Source organism: Oryza glaberrima, chromosome 5 (assembly GCF_000147395.1).
Source record: "Oryza glaberrima chromosome 5, OglaRS2, whole genome shotgun sequence".
Classification (NCBI taxonomy): Eukaryota; Viridiplantae; Streptophyta; class Magnoliopsida; order Poales; family Poaceae; genus Oryza; species Oryza glaberrima.
Window position 1 is genome coordinate 3,453,289 of NC_068330.1, and position 19,431 is coordinate 3,472,719.

The 19,431-nt window shown below is 39.9% G+C and overlaps 3 protein-coding genes and 1 pseudogene across 4 annotated transcripts; 1 reads left to right on the forward strand and 3 right to left on the reverse strand.

Annotated features, from left to right (window-relative positions):
- Positions 1-4,487: 4,487 nt before the first annotated feature.
- Positions 4,488-5,364, reverse strand: LOC127773388 (uncharacterized; annotated as a pseudogene).
- Positions 5,365-5,518: 154 nt separating this feature from the next.
- Positions 5,519-6,831, reverse strand: LOC127772572 (uncharacterized). The gene is made up of 2 exons (XM_052298507.1): positions 6,718-6,831; positions 5,519-6,595 (listed from the first exon to the last, which is right to left on the reverse strand). The coding sequence occupies exons 1-2, from the start codon at positions 6,787-6,789 to the stop codon at positions 5,915-5,917; spliced, it is 753 nt and encodes a 250-aa protein (XP_052154467.1). The 5' UTR covers positions 6,790-6,831; the 3' UTR covers positions 5,519-5,914.
- A 2,102-nt stretch (positions 6,832-8,933) lies between these two features.
- LOC127772571 (5-amino-6-(5-phospho-D-ribitylamino)uracil phosphatase, chloroplastic) lies at positions 8,934-12,909 on the reverse strand. Of its 2 annotated transcripts, none has more exons than XM_052298504.1 (11): positions 12,763-12,909; positions 12,578-12,670; positions 11,843-11,911; positions 11,634-11,738; positions 10,833-10,887; positions 10,395-10,468; positions 10,074-10,157; positions 9,847-9,987; positions 9,661-9,726; positions 9,466-9,575; positions 8,934-9,312 (listed from the first exon to the last, which is right to left on the reverse strand). In XM_052298504.1, exons 1-11 carry the CDS (start codon positions 12,862-12,864, stop codon positions 9,144-9,146), a joined length of 1,068 nt encoding a protein of 355 aa, XP_052154464.1. In that variant the 5' UTR covers positions 12,865-12,909; the 3' UTR covers positions 8,934-9,143. The 2 variants fall into 2 exon arrangements, with proteins under 2 accessions (XP_052154464.1, XP_052154465.1); XM_052298505.1 differs by having other exon boundaries at positions 12,598-12,670; positions 12,763-12,907.
- Positions 12,910-15,307: 2,398 nt separating this feature from the next.
- Positions 15,308-18,374, forward strand: LOC127772573 (uncharacterized). Its single transcript, XM_052298508.1, has 9 exons — positions 15,308-15,532; positions 15,632-15,694; positions 15,802-15,857; positions 16,294-16,387; positions 16,472-16,532; positions 17,177-17,258; positions 17,368-17,423; positions 17,611-17,674; positions 17,995-18,374. The coding sequence occupies exons 1-9, from the start codon at positions 15,386-15,388 to the stop codon at positions 18,056-18,058; spliced, it is 687 nt and encodes a 228-aa protein (XP_052154468.1). The 5' UTR covers positions 15,308-15,385; the 3' UTR covers positions 18,059-18,374.
- The last annotated feature ends 1,057 nt before the right edge of the window (positions 18,375-19,431 follow it).

Genomic DNA, 19,431 nt, shown 5'->3' on the forward strand with positions numbered 1-19,431 from the left:
GATCTATAAAATTAGAATGAATAATCACATGAAGAAAGAAGAAAAGTTCAAGCGAAGATATAAAATACGAAAAATCTCAAAAATAAAATGTAGGCTAAATGCTTGATAGTAACTACTTCCTCCGTACTCGTAAAGAAAGTCATTTAGGACAATGTAGACAAACCGTGGGAATATGAATCATGAATAACTCTCAAGTTGTTGAGTTTAAAAATGTAAGAATTATATGAATAGATTTGTCCTGAAAAATACTTTTATAAAAGTATACATATATCACTTTTCAATAAATATTTTTATAGAAATTTTAACGACTTCCTTTACGATTACGGAGGGAGTAGTTGATATGTACGCATGTTTCTTTAAACTGCTATATAACAAACAAATGCAATCGTACAATAGTGTGTGTAGCCTGCAAGATTGTAATAATATTAACAAACACATTGCATCAATATTATGCTGAGAAAAAACTGAACTGCACCCCCTTCTACTTAAACGGTACAAAATAACAATAGATATGAGGGGAAAAAAGTAAACACAACAAATGCATGTTAGTATGCTGACATGGCTAAAGCATGATCATGGGCAATGAGGGGATGACGAAAGTGGTAACATGAACTTACGGTTGGATTCAGGTGGCAGTGACCAAATGGAGAAACTACATGGAGCAAACTTTGGTCATGAATCGCATGATGGCCATTTCCATTCCTTCAGAAAACGACGGGAACTGCTACAATCCGTTTGCCGATCATGCATATTGATCCGACCCATGAATCTGTGATGCCCATCTCAGAAGATGAATATAAAGACATGGAAATTGAAGAATGACTGTCCACCTTACTTTTTCAGTTACGGTAGAAAATTTAGTGCATGCATGCATGTGGAAGAGGAAAGGCTCTCGATGTGCATGCAGCGTGTTGTCACAAAAGCTTAGGTTCCACAATGATTCAGCATTAACGGGACATCCGATGTTTCAACGTTAGTGGGCTTCTTTGATTAATTCATCACACGCATGCGATGAGATAGGAAAACTAAGAGGTGCCTTGAGGAGCCAGTGATCTGCTATCCGATGGCTGCCATTAAAACAGGTGACGTGGATCACTAAGAGGGCAGGAAATTCTAGTTAGTGGGGATCAAATGTATAAGTATATAGGATTGAAGGGTGAATAACCAACATGATCCTTGAACTTTCGCTTAAGGATCAATCTAGTCCTTGACATTTTGTATTGTCCAAACAAGTCCCTAAAGTCCGTTGTGTGATTTAATATAGTCCTTAGACCCTCTAAAAATGCCATGTTACATGCCACATCATCTATGCATGCAAATTCAATATTTAAATATCCATTCTACCCTTACGTTTTCATAGGAAATAAAAAAAATATTGAGAAAAAAAACAAAAAAAAGTTTTGGCCATTGGCAAAAAGATGTAGCATTGGTTTTTTTTTTTGGCATTTACCTTTGTTTTATGATTGCTTCTTCTTGTTTTTCCCTTTGTTTTTTTATAAAAAATGTAAGGTTAAAATGGACATTTAAATGTTAACTTTATATGCATGAATGATGTGGCATGTCCACATGGTATTTTAAGTAGGTCTAAGGACCACATTAAGCCGTATGATAATATTTACGGATTTATTTGGACAATATAAAACATCAAGAACTAATTTGACCTCTGAGCAAAAGTTGAAGGACTAAACTGGCTATTCACCCTAAATTAAATTAAGATAAGTAACCATAGGAATCCTCTCTATCCTCGCCTACCATATATCTTGTGTCCTTGGGTAATATAACTCGAAGACTAGTACACACATGTTCCTAGTGGATACGGTACCCTGAAATACCCTTGCGTGAAGGCTACAACAGTATCTACTTCTATATTGTTCTGTGCTCATAATAAATGCCCACAGCCGCCTCCCGCCATCCCAATCCTACCACACTCTCGTCGCCACGGCACAGGCAGCATCCTCCTCCTACCCTCAGTGGTGGGCCATGGCATCGCTGGCTGTCTCGGCGTCGGTCGTGGGGGATGTGACGCTCCTTTCGTAGCACAAAGCGGTAAAGATCGACGAGTGCTCACCAACACGTTGGATTTGCTCTCCCTTCATGGGGTGAGGATGACTCCTTGTCGCGTCGCCTCTAGCTGGCCCTCCATCTTCGCGTTGAGGCCCCGTACCTCTTCCCCATTGTCACCTGGTGTGGCCCTCCTCGGCAGCCTCCACGGGTGGCCATCGCTAGGTGGTTCCCTTTACTACCGTGACAACCTCGGCGCACCCACTGGCCACCTCCACCTCTCTCCAAGCCCTCTCTGCTCTCAAGTCTGTCCGCGAGCACCGGCTCTCCCGCCACCATGGCCACCTCCCAACAAGCTCTGGCCTCGGGTGTGGCAGGTCTCGGCGGCGGTGACGAAAACGACAAGCGACAAGGGCTTGGTTTTGGGGCTAGGGCCCGTGAGGTGGCTAGCGGCGGGCAGAGATCGACGGCGACCGAGATGAGTCAGCAAAGAGGAGACCAAGAGAGGAAGAAGCATAACTGACATGTGGGTCATGTTGCTTTTTTAATTATTTCTTTTTATGTTGACAGGACTGACACGTGTGCGTCACGTAGGATCAAAACCGCTTCAGAGCGAGTCAAGGGGATAATTCGTTTGGTATGAAAAATTGAGGGTGAAGAACGTATGTTTTTGTGGTTTAGGAGAGTAATTCGTACTCACCCAACAGTTCATAGAGGTAATTCGAACTTTTTCCTATAGCATTGGATACTGCTCTTTAAGGCTTTTTCCGTCCAAGACACACATCTCCCTTAAACGAATTTGAGTTCCATTTTTTAACAGAAAAGAACCTAAAGATGAACTCATGTTTGACCTTCATCGAACCTAACAAAAAGTGAGAATAGCTTGATTTCTTTTCAACTAAAGAAATAGTTTTGTTTCATCAGTTTTGTTTCTAAGGATATTTTGCCATACCCCTTCATCATTTATTGACTAGATGATGCCCTGCGCTTTGCTGCGGGAGATATGTTAGATATTGGAGAAATGACAAAATGATTTGGATTGAAATATTATGAAAATGATTTAAGAATAATGAATTAGCATGCGTATGTTTAGTTTTGGAATGAAATAAATTATAGATATAAGTACTATATGCTTGCATGTTGAGTTTTGTGTGTTTAATGGGTTGATGTGGCATGCTTGCATGTAGGTTTCAGGAGTGCTAATAAATACTATGCTTGCATGTTAAGCTTTAGATGTTTAGTAGGCATTAGTTTTATAGAAAGAGGGGATTTGAATAACTATTTGCTGAGCAAACATCTAGTTTGCACATCCAAGTTTATAATACCCTATCCACATTGACAAAAAAAAAATCTTCATATATTATAATCAAGTTTTGTTTTCTAAATTCCCCAAGGATCATAAAAAGGTCAACATAAATATTAGTAAGCTCCTCATCACTGAATTAATAAAAGTTGGCCTACTACCTGCAGATAATAATTTGCTCTTCCAACAATATAGTTTTTTTTAAACCTCTCCTCTACTTCTTTCCAATCTTTATTGGAAAGCTTTCTATGAAGCATAGAATTCCCAAATATATGAAAACAGATAATTACCCATACCACAACCAAATACTTGCGAATGCGCCTCCTAAAACATTTTTGTTTCACCATAACAGAATGTACTCTTATGAAAATATATTTTCAGGCTTGCTAGCTGCTCAAATCTAGGTACATGGTGGTTCGTTTATGGAACAAATTCAAGTTTGTGTTGAAAATTTTGTATGAAGTCGGTTACAACTTAACAAACTTCATGAGTTGTCGCTTCATGCACTAGTATTAGGTCGATCCTCGGATCAAATCCGTGGATAATCCCGTCAGTGGAAAGGGCGCGAAAATAAGAATGTACCATAAATTTAAAACAAAAAAAGGAGTTGGACAGGATAGAGCCGTGGCTTCTCTCGTGAGTAGAAAGGGAGACACCTATACGTTTTCGTTAGGCGGCTCAAGGGCCGACCCGAAACACAACGCAAGGTACTCACAAACTAGTTGCAACCTAAGCCTCAATTGGGTTCAATTGGATGAACATCCACAATCCTCCTGGGCCAAAGTCGATATAGAATGCTAGCATCCGGCACGAGACCCGGGGGGAGAAATATATCTCCTATATACCTCGATCCCCCAACAACGGCCAAACCCTGCCAACTCCCACCCCCGCAGCTGGGATTACAAGCTCGCACCACCGAACTCGGCGGGAGCATCTCGATCGCGTCCTCTTTTATACTGGTCTAAACCGATGTAGATTTCTCATATGGTACAAAACATTGTTCTTATGCATTACGCGTGTAATAATATGGGCTGTGGCTGAATTAAACACAGGCCGGCCCGCAGTCCCAGTAAATTATCATATCCGGTCTTATTATGTTTCGTCTCATCGTGATTTTGCAGAATCAATGTGTCCTTGTGTGGTTTGGATACAAAGCCAATGACCCAATTTTGCATAGACGCGTTTACAATCTTGAAACCCAGCTACAACCATGGCCGGCGTCGCCTCCCGGAAACGGCAGAGCAGGATTGCACCTGACGAACACAACGGTGACGGCGGCGTACACGGCGACGACGATGCCGACGAACGCCATGAGCCGGTAGTCGTCGGCGGCGAAGAGCGCGAACGTCGCCGCGGCGAACAGCGCGACGGCCGTCATCGTGTTAATTGGTGATCAGCCTCGCCGTGACCCTCCTCGACGCGCAGCCGCCGCCGCCATCGCCCACGGCGAGCAGCATCAGCCATGAGGATCCCGGCCAGAGACGTGGCGAAAGTGCACGTGTTGACGATCAGGTACAGCGAGCAGAGCCGCGAACCAGTCACGCGGCCTAGGCATCCACGCCGGCGGCTGCAGCGCCGCCTCGAGCGCCATGGAGGCGAACAGCGTGGCCACCACCATCCAGCCATCCGCGTATGCACAACAAGCCGAAGCCGCCCCGCTGTTGCCGCTACCACCGAGCACTACCGACTTTCTCACTGACACCGCCGGCGACGGCAGCGGCAGCCTGACGGCCGATGTTCTGAACGACGGTGTGACCATTGAGAGGGACCTGGATCGTCCTGTCTCGCCGATGTCGATCACCAGCCTGATGAACTAATTAATCGCCATTGAACATGCTCATCAACAGTAAATTGCAAGCACTTGAGCTGAGTTGATTAGCCTGGACAGAATTGGCAGAGTCGTCGGCGACAGAATCAATCGATCCATCGATCTGTGCACAAAAATCAATGATGTGCTCGAGCTCACTCTCTGAATGTGGAATCCTAACATAATTAACGCCATTGTTTTGTACTCTGCTCATGCATCTTCACCTCACCTGCTCTGCAATTCTAATTGTCATCTTCACCCCACTTGCTAGTTGAAGGGAAAAGTAAAAGAAAAATAGCATCATAAAAAGAAAAGAGGAGAGTTGGACAGGATACACTTGCTAGTTGAAGGGAAAAGTAAAAAAAAAAATAGCATCATAAAAAAAAAGGAGAAGTTTGGACAGGATACGACCGTGGGCTTCTCTCGTTAAAGCAACCAGGAGGCCACCGACGTTAAACAACGCAGGCCTGGGGTTTGATGACACCTATAGTCCTCCCCCTAGTCCGGACAAATAGAATTAGCATTTGTGCCTCAACAACCCAACGAGACCAGGGAGGAGGGATATCTTATCTATACCCTCGATCCTCCCAACATCGGCCAATCCTGCCAACTCCCGCCCCCCACAGCTGGGGTGACAAGCTCGCACAACAAAGCTCGGCGGGAGCAACACGACCGCGTCCTCTTTTATGCGGCTCTCCACCGCTGTAAATTTTCCATGTGGTACAAAACTCGTTATTGTGCGTTGCGCCGGCGTGTATATGGCTGGATCAAACGCATGGCCGGCCCAGTATTATCTGGTCTTATTACAATCTTAGCACCCAGCTATAACAACCATGGCCGCCGCCTCTCCGGAACGGCAGAGCAAGGTTGCACCTGACGAAGACGACCGTGACGGCGGCGTACACGGCGACGACGGTGCCGACGAACGCCATGAGCCGGTAGTCGTCGGCGGCGCAGAGCGCGAACGTCGCCGCGGCGAACAGCGCGACGGCCGTCATCATGTTGGCGATCAGCCTCGCGGTGACCCTCCTCGACGCGCAGCCGCCGCCGCCGCCGCCCACGGCGAGCAGCATCAAGAGCACGGCGAGCGACGTGGCGAAGGTGCAGGTGTTGACGATCAGGTACAGCATCGCCTTCCCGGCCTGGTCCCTCGTGACAGCGGCCGCCGCCGGGTCGGCGGCGAGCAGCGCCGCGAACCAGTCGCGCGGCCTCGGCATCCACCCCGGCGGCTGCAGCGCCGCCTGGAACGCCATGGCAGCGAACAGCGTGGCCACCGCCATCAGCCACCCGCGCATGCACAACAAGCCGTCCTGTTCTTGCAGCCACTCCTCGCCGCCGCCGCCTGCTTTCTCACTGACACCGCCGGCTGACGAATCACCGGCGACGGCGGCGGCAGCCTGACGGCCGATGTTCTGCGCGACGGTGTGGCCATTGAGAGGGACCTGAATCGTCCTGTCGCCGATGTCAATCACCAGCCTGATGTTCTACACCATGTCACCATGCAATTGATAATAAGCCTATTATTCAATGAACTAATCACCATTAAACATACTCATCATCAACAGTAAATCGCATGCAATTTTCATCTAAGAAGAGAGAGATTAACCTGGACAGAATTGGCAGAGTCGTCGGCGACAGATTCGATCTCCACATCTCGCCGAATCCGCCGTCTATCCATCGATGATCGCTGCGCAAAAATAAATGGTGTGCTCTAGCTCACTCTCTGAATGTGGAATCCTAACATGATTAACGCCATTGTGTTATGTACTCTGCTGCATCTTCACGACTTCACCTGCTCTGCAATTCTAATTTTTCATGTCACAGTCTCACTAGAGTTGAAAAGAGAAGCTGCCTAATACTATTACTAACTCAGCTATCAACTACTGATTGTTCTTCGCAAAATGAATTATTTTTCGCTTTGATGCTCTTCTTGAAGCAGCAGTCGCCATCGACCCGGTATGACATTACAAGATGAAGATTTTACCTCGGTTTCGATTAGCACATTTTTCAAACTACTAAACGATACGTTTTGTGAAAAAAAAAATTCTATATGAAGTTGTTTTAAAATATCAAATATATCTATTTTTCAAGTTTTTAATAATTAAAACTCAATTAATCCTACGCTAAGATTCAAAAGCAGAACCAAACTACTGACAGCTAAATATTTAGGATAAATTAGAGAACATTTGGTGAGGTGGGAGAGAGCAAAAACATTCAGGTGTCTGAGAAAATACTTGGGCAAAGAAAACTGGTGTCGGAGAAACAGGGGGCTCGGAGCTAGAGAACGGATACTGTGGCTGAAAAGAAAGAAAAAAAAAAACAGGAGTTTTCCTTGTTTTCTTTGCCCAAGACCCAAGTGTTTGCTTAATCCCTTTTCATCCAAACTATCCCAAAATTAACTGTTACTGTCAACAGGAATATAACTCTGCTCAACTGCCGTGCTGCCTTTCAGTCTCTTTCTGTCTGCTTTCTGTCCTGCTAGCATTAGCATGATACTACGTACGTCTGCCATACCAGCTGCGAACACTTAAGAATACATATATTTGTGAAGCATGTCCATGTCTGTGTTTGGAAGACTGGTATTTATCATGAATAAATGGATCATCTGCTAATGTCAGCTTATTACAACAGGTCAACAGCAGCAGCAGCATGGTTCTAGCAGTTGATCTTTCCCTGTAAACCATCCATACAATTACAACTGCTGCATCCAGAATGGAGCTACGCAACAGATCATCTAGCATCAGCAAGTCAAGCTATGTTAATATGTTATCTAAACGACATGGAATTGTGTTTTTTTTATATTGGATAGAAATCCGTTCTCTATATCCATAAATGAATATATACAGCCTAAGCTCATAGGAATTCTTCGTTTTTTTAGGCGGCAATGGGGGTAAGAATTCACTAGAAGATGTCCAGCCGCATCATTTCGCTTATGTTATGCTTGTAAGTCAAAAGAAGTTGATTTTTTTATTGTAGTTTATTTTACAATATTTGTTTTTGAATCGTTAAGGACATGTATACTCACAAATTATTTTTTATTGCTAATAAGCCATATGGATTAGTATAAGCAAAATAATGGGGCTGGTTGTCTTGTCTACTATCAGCTGACACAGTACATTATGAAATCCTAATACCTACAGTTACATGGCTATGTTTATGTTAGGTAATAGTTAGCACAGAAGTCTGAAGTTGTCCTTGGTTGCAAAAAGGCTTCCTCCTAGCCTGCTAGGAGGCGACCTCTGGAATATTTGCTTCAGCAAGTGCAAAATGGTAGTAAGAAGCAAAGATTAGTGGTACAGTTCAACAAAAAGAAAATCTAAAAGCAATAGAACAAATGTATTCCATCTTATTCAACTGAAGCAATAGAACAAATTGTAATTGCTTAGATCTTAATTTCCTGCTTGCAAATAATAAGGGGTTCGTATCAAATTTGAAACTGAATCTCCTTCCTTTTGATCTATCTATATTCTATAGTTATATTGCAGGCATTTGGACCTTAGCATGTTTTTGTGGCTTTGTATGGTGTGCTTTGTATTTGGGGGAAAATGTTTTAAGCCCTCGACGGCATTTCATTTGCAGTACTTGGATCCAATATGTCTGTATCTGAAGATGAAGATTAAGTGTTTCACGCAAAACGATATGGTTATAACGTGTGATTAATTGAGTTTAATTATTACAAACTTGAAAATGGATTAATCTGATATTTTAGAACAACTTTCATATAGAAAGTTTTCGCACGAAACACACCGTTTAGCAGTTTAAAAAACGTGCCACTTTAATCCAAAATCTAATCCACCATTTTCATGACATTCGAACGGGGCCTTTGTTTTGGTAGACTGGTATTTATCATGAATAAAATGGGTAAACATCAGTTTACAACTAGTTATCCAGAATGGAGGTATGCAACAACAGATCATCTAACATCAGCTTTCTATGTAATCTAACCAACATGGAATGCTATATACACAGCACAGTAAGGAGGATGGTGCTTTTTTCTTTTCTCTTTTTCAGTATTGGGAGGTAAAGAATTCATTAGAAGATGGTGTCTACTGTCAGCTTCCTCTTTGGAGGTGACCTCTCGATGATCTGCTTCTGCAAGTCCATGAAACTTAACCCCTTATGAGCAAACAACCTTCTGAGATTGATCACCGAGAGCTCGCTGTATTTTGCGATGGCGAGATCCGCCTGTACCAGCTCATACCTACATGTCATACAAAATGTATATTCCACAGGTAAGTAGCCAAGATTTGCTATGTAGTTCAACAGAAAGATCTGAAAGCAACGGAAAAAACTGTGCTCTAATTTCAAAGAATATTATTCCAAAAAAAGAAAAAAAAAGGAGAGAACTACATACGCAGGATGAGCACCAATGAGTGCAACTGCCATCATGGTACAGTTGTGAGCAGCGGTTACGCCTCTCGGGTCATCCTCAAACACTACACACTTTGAGGGCTTCCGATCCAACTGGTGAGAAACAACAGATTTGACAAACATGTGAGCGATATATCTTGAAAACAGCTAAATATTTTGAAGTGGAGCAGAAACATGCCTTCATAGCAGCTGAGAGGAACCTATGTGCTATTGACTCCATATCATCCTCGTCAGTCACAATTGCCTGCAATATAAAGGAGGAATGAATAAAATTAACTTCTGATATACATCGTATTCGAAGAATGTATTTCAGAAAATAATGTTTTGGTAAAAGTTGGGAATTAGGATGATATAAAAAAAGAACCTTGAAATATTTGCTTAGTTCCATTCGATCCAAAGCTTCAATCATGCATCTCCTATCCAGGGACGATGCGACAGCACAAGGGATGCCTGCTGTCTGGACAGCATCCAACCATTCCCGCAATCCATTTACTGGTGTATCAAGCTGAATGAAATGAACACACTTAATCAGAAACAATTATGTATAATTTAAGCCATCTTTTATCCCAAAAGAAGCGTAGAAATAATTACTTTGAAGAGATTTTCGTAGTATAACTCTATAAGCCGTGCCTTCAGTCTTTCCATTTGACTTTCATCTTTTGCCCAATATAAAACCTGAATAAGGACAAGTAGAGTTGCCACTGGGTGCAAATTGCAAAAGGAAAGCCATATGCACAATAGAAAGAATGTGCCCAACAAAGAGTATGCTTTTATTATTATTATTTTGTTTGCAGCAAAATAACTTTCAGTGGCAAATTAGTGTTACTAAAAAGTACCAAAGCTAATTGATGATGCAAGCATGGTATCAACTCTAAAACATAGACCTTCCGTATGTATAAAGAAAACTCATACCTTTCTAAGCACATGGTCAGCAGCACCATGAAGAATACTCTTTTGGAGATGACCAGCATTTGGGATATCCTTCCCTGCATGAAATAAATTTATTAGCAATATCAAGGTAGCATCCCTGGCAGTGAGGTAAACACAAACCTCAATGACAAATAAGTAGTTTAGACCGATTTTATTCAGTCAAAATTGAATGAGAAGTCATAAAAGGTTGCACAATAAGAATCTTATATTTATAGTAAGTTAATGTATGTGCTCCTCAGACCTTGCAGACAATATACCACTGAGAATCTGAATGTGAAGGCAAAATATGAACTTAAACGAGTAAGAAAATGATTTCTACAGTTTGCATTGTCGGAAAAAAGAAAAGGACCCATACAATAACATTATAGGAATAGTATGTTTCATAAAACTTTACACTGTATTTTTATTTTAAAGGTATACCTTCTTCCAAAGCAAGCTGTCTCCAGGCATCCAACTTTAGTGAGTCTGTATCAGCCTAAGAGAACAGAAGAGGATGACAAATCTGAGTCAATTATAGATGCAACAATGGGCATTGTAACGGAGGTGGATTCTAATCACTTGAGTGGACGTCCACTCATTTAGTGCATGTCAACTAAATGATCATGAAAAAATTTCAAAAAAATTTACAAGATAGATTGATATAAAATATATCACTACAAAAACATGCAACTTAAAATTCAACTTTTATAAGTTGAAACAAAAATAACAAATTTAACTGTGAATATACGTATACTAATCAGAGTTTGATTTGTTATTTTTATTACAACTTGTAGAAGTCGAATTTGAACTTGCATGTTTGTGGGGTGATATATTACATATGAATATATCTTGTCAATTTTTTTTGATTTTTTTTCATACCCATTTAGTTGACATGCAACAAATGGGTGGATGTCCACCTAGGTGATTAAAGGTGTTTCCCCATTGTAACAGCTCTATAAACTACTGAGAAGAATGGACTTAAGGAAGCTGACTCTTGTTCTTCTCTACCAATCAACCAGTGTAGTTCAAACCAGAAAAACAAAGCATCCCGTAATGAAGTTGAAACAGAAACAAATTTTAAATTATTAACACGTAAGGTAGAATTTGTTTGAATGATCATCACAACGAGTAACTGCAGATGAGAAGGCCTAATGTGCCACTTAGAAGAAATAAATATCACTAGTAGGCTAGTAGACATTGCACTATTACAAACTAGCACAAGAACAAAAAAGAAAAACTCACAATTACGTTGTCCCATGAGAAAATAAGCCCACATGCTTCATCTGGCTTCATAGCATGTCTTATCCTTTGAAGGAAGCATTCTTGCAATTTTTCGTTCAGATAATCCTGAAACAATGAAAGGAAACTTATATAAAATGTAACTTAAGGAAGTAATACAGGATGCTAGATATAGAAAAAATTGCGATGTAAGTTAAATGACGTATACTCACCACATCGACCTTGAGTGGTCCATCCATCCTAAATGTCTCAAAACCTTGCCCATATTCAGCTCCAATTTCCTAAAAAACAAATGCACATCTAATTAGTCCTGGCCTACAAAAATGAAAGGTAAACAGCTCTTATCCTCGAAGAGTGTATCATGTAATGGAACAATATAAACCATAGCTTGGGAACGTTGAGAAATGTTAGTCATAAGTGATCCAAGCATATGAATATGGTAATTAACTGACTACCAAGATTCCAAGCAACAGAACTAAAAATCTACTCCTTAGCTAAGAGTACTACATCCTCGAACCCACCAACTACAAGAACAGCAATACTGGGGATAATTCACCAAAGGGAACCATCAAACTCAAATGAAACTCACTTAGTCACTTGCTCTGTTTTAGAGGAAACTCGCCAATGCTCCGAAATGGAAGAAGCATGAGCTAACTTTCTACCCTATTAGTACAACCAAGATAAGAAAAGATGGAAATTAACCCATGAACCATATAAATGGCACTAATTTCTCCCAAAGATGCGCAGTTTGTATTCTAAAGAAGCATCAGAGCAAGCTGAATCCCTGCCTAATCCGGAGGTCGCACAGAGAAAATCCAACCCCAATCGAAGTTAATACCACATTTGCACCTAGGGCAAGCCAGAGTTCTTGAAACCAAACAAGAAATTAACCAAGAAAACTCTTATCTTTACACCCATGAATCAAACAAAAACCAAGAAAAGCTCACCTCCTCGACGAACACCTTACCAGGTAGGGGAGGGAAGGCCTCGAATCCGGACGCCCTCCTCCGCACCCCCACCATCCTCCCGTTTCTTGGTCTCTGCAACAACCAAAGAAAAAATCACAAAAACATCAGAAAAAAAAACCCCAAAAGTTTCCATAAACCCGCCGTAAAAGGAGGGAACTTCTTACGGGGAATCGGAGGCTGGAGCATAGTGGCGCTTGTCGGGAGGAGGAGGGAAGCGAGGGGAATGGCGATGGCGAGGCGGCGGTGCGGAAGCTACACGACTCCATGAGAAGGGGAAAGAGGAAGAAACGGGATGGGAGTGGAGGGGGTTTTATTTTTGGATTTTTCTTTTCTTTTTCTATTTCGATTTTATTTATCCATTTATTATTTGTGGGGATTATTTCTTTTTTTTCTCGTTTTAATTTTTATGGCTGGGGATTGGTAGAAAATAGGAGGGGAATTTTTGTTTCTACTCTTGTTGCTAGCTGTGTTGGTTGAATGGTTGTTGCACCACAAATAAGACCTGAAATTACGTTAATTTTTTAACTTTTTCTTTTTACATCAGCCTTTGTAAAATCATACTAGCCACTAGTAAAAAGCTTAAGAAGTGGATTTTCTATACTTTTTCGGTAGTTTTTTTTTCTTTGGATAATGGTTTGTCCATGCAATAGCCTAATCTATTCTAGGATGAAGAGTTGTGAATTTTTTTTTCCACTTTTTGTGGGAGAGAAGAGTTGTGTATCAGCTATAAACAAAATTAATGTTTGGAAAAACAGTTCATTTTACCTTTTTAAAAAAAAATTGAGGTGTTCTCTCGATTGTCACAAAGCTTGCCGCTCGTAAGGGTTAAAGTAGATATAAAAGGACTTTTTTATGAGTATATATCTAGAAAACCATTCGAAATAAATGACATATTAAGTACCTGCGGTGTAGTACCTCCGTTCCTAAATAAGTGCAGTCGTAGGTAACCGTGTCCAACGTTTGACCATCCGTCTTATTTAAATTTTTTTAAAAAAAAATAGTCATACATAAAGTACTATCATGTTTTATCATCTAATAATAATATAAATACTAATCATAAAAAAATTTTAAATAAAACGAATGATCAAACGTTAGAGATAAACAGTGTAAAATTGTACTTATTTTAGGATGGAGGGAGTACTAATGACTACTAAGGCTTATGCTTAGTTCGATCGTGATTTTGGCGGTAGCTTTCTACTTGCAGTCATTAACGACATGTCATTAATCAAGTATTGATCATTATAAATTAGAAAAATGATTTTAAAATAACTTTTGTAAAAAATAAATAGTTTAGCAGTTTACTCTCAGCTAACGAGAGAGTTAAATAAAATAAATGAGTTTTCGAACTAAGCTTAAAAGCCTGATTGAAAGAGTTAAAGATTCTGAAAAGCAGTTTGAGAATATAGAAAAGTTTGTTTTTCTAACTTCCGATTTTTAGTTTATTTTCTAAATTCGATAACCTCATCTTCTCATAAACTAAATGAAAAACATGACTATGATAGGTCTAATTCTTATGCCATAGTATCCACCAGTGAATTATGGAAGTAGGGGATGTCAGCATCAAATATGCCCTCATCTATCTTTAGCACCACCACACTTTCAACCGCATCCACAATCTCTATGCAGTCAAATATAGAATATTCTATGAAGTAAAAGGAACATAGTTCAGCATCTTCCGCTGAAAGTCTAAAACCACTCAAACGTCAAAGAATCTTTTAAACTCTACTACCTGTGGTAGCCGTTCCAAATATATAACATATTTACCTATGATAGGACGACTTAGGAGGCCAAACATGTGTACTAACATCAGGTGGTTTATGAAGTTGTATTGCACGGTTTTCTATTAGCGCCCTATGTAAACTATAGCTACTTTAATTAATCGTTTGTACTACTTTCTCCGTTTCGTATTATAAAACTTTCTAGCATTGACCACATTCATATATATATATATATGTGTGTGTGTGTGTGTGTTAATCTAGACATATGTGTGTCTAGATACATTAATATCTATATGAATATAGGCAGTGCTAGAAAATCTTATAACCTGAAACAGACGGAGTACCAAATAATGAAAAGCAATTTCCAACAACCAAGAACCCTTTATATACATGTGCACGTACTCATTCCTATAAATATGTGCTGTACCCTTATAAGCACTTATGAGGATTAGTGCAACATATTTTAAGGTTGACTAAGTCATCACATGTGATTTGTCGACGAGTACATCACATACCACTGATAGAACAATTAGCTGTAAATACGAGCATTTATATTAAGTTTAGGATTTAAAGGTTTCATCGTAAAAAACCTAACCAGCTAATCTACGCTCAGCATTGTCTATTCTGTTATTTGAAAAAAAATATATATATATATAATGAATTTCAAATGTTATGAAAGTGTGATGTAGGTAAAAAAAATGTGATACATATAGCTATATTTTTTTTCAGAAATATACATATAGAGGTAAAAGAAAAACTATGCTAAATGATATAAAAGTTAAACATCAAAATGTGTAACTTCCTGCTGCCTATGTCGTACAAATTTCGTAGGTTCATTTCCTACCTCAACAAGAAAAAATATAAATACAAACAGAACCGAATTTCCATATGTTTATAGGTCCAGTAATCAATTGGGCCAAAATCCCTAATAAATGCATCATTACTGGGCTGAATAATGGGCCAAGATTAGTGAAGCCAAAAGTCCAATAAGCATCGCCAAATCTGACTCTCCAAAACGAACCCCCGAATCTCACCCTCCACCCCCAACTCCGGCGACCACCTCGCCGCCATGGCCGCCCGCCGGAGCCCCGCCGCGGCCCACCACCACCGCCTCCTCCTCCTCCTCCTCTACTCCTCGGCCCTCCTCATCCCCCTCGCGTCCGCCTACCGCCCCGGCGACATCGTCCCCATGCTCCGCTCCGGCCAGTACCACGGCGTAAGTGAGCAAAGCCTTCGGATTCTGAGGCTGATTTGTGTTGTTCTTTGGCGCGATCTGATCTGCGAGGTGGGTTTTTTTGTTTTTGTTTGTTTGCAGTCGAGGTCGGTGTGGTTCGACGTGGTGGGACGCCACTGCCCGTCCTTCGCGGTCAACCATGAGGTGAGAGAGGGGGGTCTGTTCTTGAAAAGAGAGGGTCGAGATCTATGATTCGTTTCATGTGTGTGGGGGAGTGGTTTTGGTGATGTGGGTTGGTCTCTCTTGTGCAGGTTATGATGCCGATCCCCAAGCCGACTGGGTTCACCGGTGCAGATCCTTACAAGATGTGAGTAGGATGTTCTGCTGTTCTTCATGTTTTAGATGATAAATTTATACTTCTGTTCTACAATGTTTGAGTAGAACAGTGAGTCCAGTAAGCTGTATGGCATGACTTTGAAGGTTATCATCATAATCGGTGATCATTTTGTGACACCAGAATCTTGTGACTGAAATCATACATTGTTAAAACTTTTTCTTGTTATTTTTCATTTTTGAGAGAGAGAATTCAGAAGGTATGGTGTTCTGCATAGTTTGTGCTAGGTTATAATACTCATTGTAAGGTTAAGACGAACTGACTTTTAGTTCAATTGACTGTTGTAGAGAACTAAAAGAGTAAATGGTAGTAAGGTTGGAAATGTTATGAACATATGAGATTTACAACCTGTATATGAGTGTGTTTCTGGATATGTGTTTTACAATCTTACCTGATTCTGACACTGTAGAACATTTCAAATTGGTCACGAAAAGTTCCACCTTCCTTGGCTTTATGTCATAAATCGCAAAAGCTCTGAAGTTCCAATGATTGATTTCCATTTGGTGAGTCCTTGCTTAATAGTTTCTATATACCTTTCTAGCAAGACTTGTCTCTATGCTTAATATGATCTACCTTTGATTACGCAGAAATACTCTGGAAATGATTTACTTGGTGTCACGGCTAAAGTAGTGGACATGCCTCACATTTGTATGTATTGTTATCACCTGTCCTCGTGATATATCTTTTTGCATATGTCTAAACATATATAATTCTATCATATTTAGTATTGTTATTATTTTTCATGCAAGCAGTATCATGTACATATATGATTGCCAAATACTCTGTAACAAAACATTTCATGTGTAGCAGCACTTCATTAATATGTTATGTTCTTTTGCATGTCTGTCTTCCTGAACGTAGTTCATTTATATAACTCATTGTCAGCATCATGCTCATGCTACTTCTTCTTTTTGAGTTTAGGGGAATCTTTAAAGATTTATCTTAGTGTAGTCAAGTAGTCAACTTTGTTTACCTTTTGGTAGTGAACTGATGGTGTGTTAATTGAGCAGCCCTTTTGGGAGTGCTCAGCAAATGCTCCTGACTTCTCTCTCTCTCTCTCTCTCTCTCTCTCTCTCTCTCTCTCTACCAGTACCGCAACAATATTCGGGCCCTGTATAAGGGCACATAACTTATGTTGCAAATTTCCAATAGACTAGACTTTTTCAAGGATAGCTATCATTTTTAGAGTGGTTTCTCTTTCACCTAGTAAATTATTTATATTCACAGGCTGATTTTGTTGTTTTGTTTCTCGATTTCCCTAATTGCTAGCCAATGTTCATTTTGTTATCCAGATGTTGAACATCATCCTGACATAAGGAAGAATTTCTGGGATCAACAGAATTGGCCAAAATATGTTCTGGTTAGATATACATGGTAAAAACTTACTTTGTAACTTAAAATATTATGACCTTTCAAAGAGATCTTTACCATAACAAACTAGGGTGAAATTGATTCAAGGACTTGAAATGATACTTTCATTCAGGGAGGAGCAATCGGAGATAGATGTTCCTGGAGGTTTCTATGTGTTGTTTGGATCTGGTGAGTTCGTTTTAACTCAAATAGCATTTGTTTGCCATGCTATACTACTCTTGGGATTTCCCTTATATCATGAACGGAACATTTATGTTCTGATGCCATCTATGCTGATATAGCAAAGTGTGATAGTTTTCTAGTTCTAATGGCTTTCATATTTGTGTCCTAAAATAGCTTCTTTTTATATATGCAGGGCTTGTTCTATCCTTCATCCTTGCAATCTACGTCCTGCAATCATCTCAGGAAAAGTTAACAAGGTTTGTTCTTCACCTTTCAGTTAGTTTTCTGTATATAGGCTGAGACTGAACTATTCACGGCTACGTAGAACAAAAATAATGAGAATTCATTAATCTTTTGCATCCTGCATGCTTTTGGTTTTGTAGGTTGAACACTGACCCAATTTCTAAATCATCTTTTAAAGCTGTATTGATCATAATCATGCTAGCTTAGTTACCTTGAGATGTACTGCTCTCTCCCATTTTGGTCGCAACATTAAAGAATACAATAGTGGCGTTGGATGGATTAACTCAATTGGAACTGAACCGTGTTATTTGACACTACCATTTTGCTTTTGTAGATTTGTGCGAGAAGCAGTCAATGACAGTAGTCTACCGGAAGGAGGGTTTGCAAAGGTTGAGTGATCTTTCTACAAGGAGTTGGAAAATTATCCACTAGTCTGTCCATTGATCAGAAAACTGTCAGTAGATACCCAATGAATTGGCAGTCAAATTTCATGGGCGAGCTTTCAACTTCAAACAAGCCAGTGCATTCTCTTGTATAAATACATACATTGCAAACGATTTAGCTATTATTATGACATGAAAAGAGGAAAGAGAAATGGACATTAGGTTTTCCCTTGGCAGAATGGTACTTTTAGCAAACTATTGTCCGACTGTCACTAACTCACTTCAGTTGATGTATTGCGTGATGATTTTGTCTGATGCATTTTTTTTTGTGTGTTTTTATGCTCCTTGTAGAAATCTTCGTCCTAGAAAAAACCAATAACTTTTGGGTTTTTCTAGGATGGAGGAAGTATGTATTAAACTGCTATGGCGTATTGCTTTCTGCTTGTAAGAATCACTATGTCAAGTTAATCAAGTTTGGTCATCCTGATAGTTTGACATGCACAGTATGAACCATTTAATTAATAATTTAGTTGTCTGTCTCCTGATCTTATTAAAAAAAAAAACAGAAACTACAAATGCAACATTGCCCAAGCATACAAGAAATTATGGGCACATGCTAGATCCATGAGAAAAGGATTCTAGTATCTTTGTACTAAGTATTGGCACATTCTAGTATCACTGGTTACGACTGTATTAACTGAACAGTGATCTACCTTCTGATAACTGCGATTACTAAAGGACAAAGACAACATCACCATCCAGTGCCTACTACCTAGACAAAATAAACTCTAACCAACCTTGTTAATTAATTAACATCTTTTCAACTCTAACCAACCTTGTTAATTAATTAACATCTTTTCTGCATCTTACGACTGCATTACAACTAATAAAGCCGTAGTTAGACCTTTGCCAAGAAAGGCAAGGAATGATAGAAAGGGAAAAGTGTTTACATCCCTCTCTTTTCATGTCTAGTCATAAAAAGAATTAACAAGATAAATTAATGAGATACATCACTATATAAACATGTAAATTCAAATTAAACTTCTACAACAAATATAACTGTGAATATATGTAAATTAGGAGAGCCGTGCGTTAAGGTCAGATGTAGCAGTTTGATGTTTTACTCTATTTGATCCAATACCGGACAACAGAGAATGCAAATGTAGCACCAGGAAAAAAAAAAGCAAACATAACAAGGTGTAGATGTACATATTTCTCACAAAAGAATACAACACCAAAGAAAGAATGCAAGTACATTATCCACCAAATGGAAAGAGAACATCAGAATACTGTAAGCAGACCATGAACAGGGAACAGAATACAGGAATACAGGATGCAGCCATATCTGATCGCTGCATAAATTATTCAAGGAATCATGGCTTGGAGGG

What these genes read in the sequence shown, in the direction of transcription:
- LOC127772572 (XM_052298507.1), bottom strand. Translation starts at nt 6,789, where the DNA reads ATGGATAGACGGCGGATTCGGCGAGATGTGGAGATCGAATCTGTCGCC. An exon ending in ACTCTGCCAATTCTGTCCAG is followed by an intron (nt 6,596 to 6,717) that starts GTTAATCTCTCT and finishes GACATGGTGTAG; the next exon opens with AACATCAGGCTGGTGATTGA.
- LOC127772571 (XM_052298504.1), bottom strand. Translation starts at nt 12,864, where the DNA reads ATGGAGTCGTGTAGCTTCCGCACCGCCGCCTCGCCATCGCCATTCCCC. An exon ending in GTAAGGTGTTCGTCGAGGAG is followed by an intron (nt 11,912 to 12,577) that starts GTGAGCTTTTCT and finishes TTTGTTTTTTAG; the next exon opens with GAAATTGGAGCTGAATATGG. An exon ending in TCCTCTCAGCTGCTATGAAG is followed by an intron (nt 9,576 to 9,660) that starts GCATGTTTCTGC and finishes GTTTCTCACCAG; the next exon opens with TTGGATCGGAAGCCCTCAAA.
- LOC127772573 (XM_052298508.1), top strand. Translation starts at nt 15,386, where the DNA reads ATGGCCGCCCGCCGGAGCCCCGCCGCGGCCCACCACCACCGCCTCCTC. An exon ending in GCTCCGGCCAGTACCACGGC is followed by an intron (nt 15,533 to 15,631) that starts GTAAGTGAGCAA and finishes GTTTGTTTGCAG; the next exon opens with TCGAGGTCGGTGTGGTTCGA. An exon ending in GGTGCAGATCCTTACAAGAT is followed by an intron (nt 15,858 to 16,293) that starts GTGAGTAGGATG and finishes CTGACACTGTAG; the next exon opens with AACATTTCAAATTGGTCACG.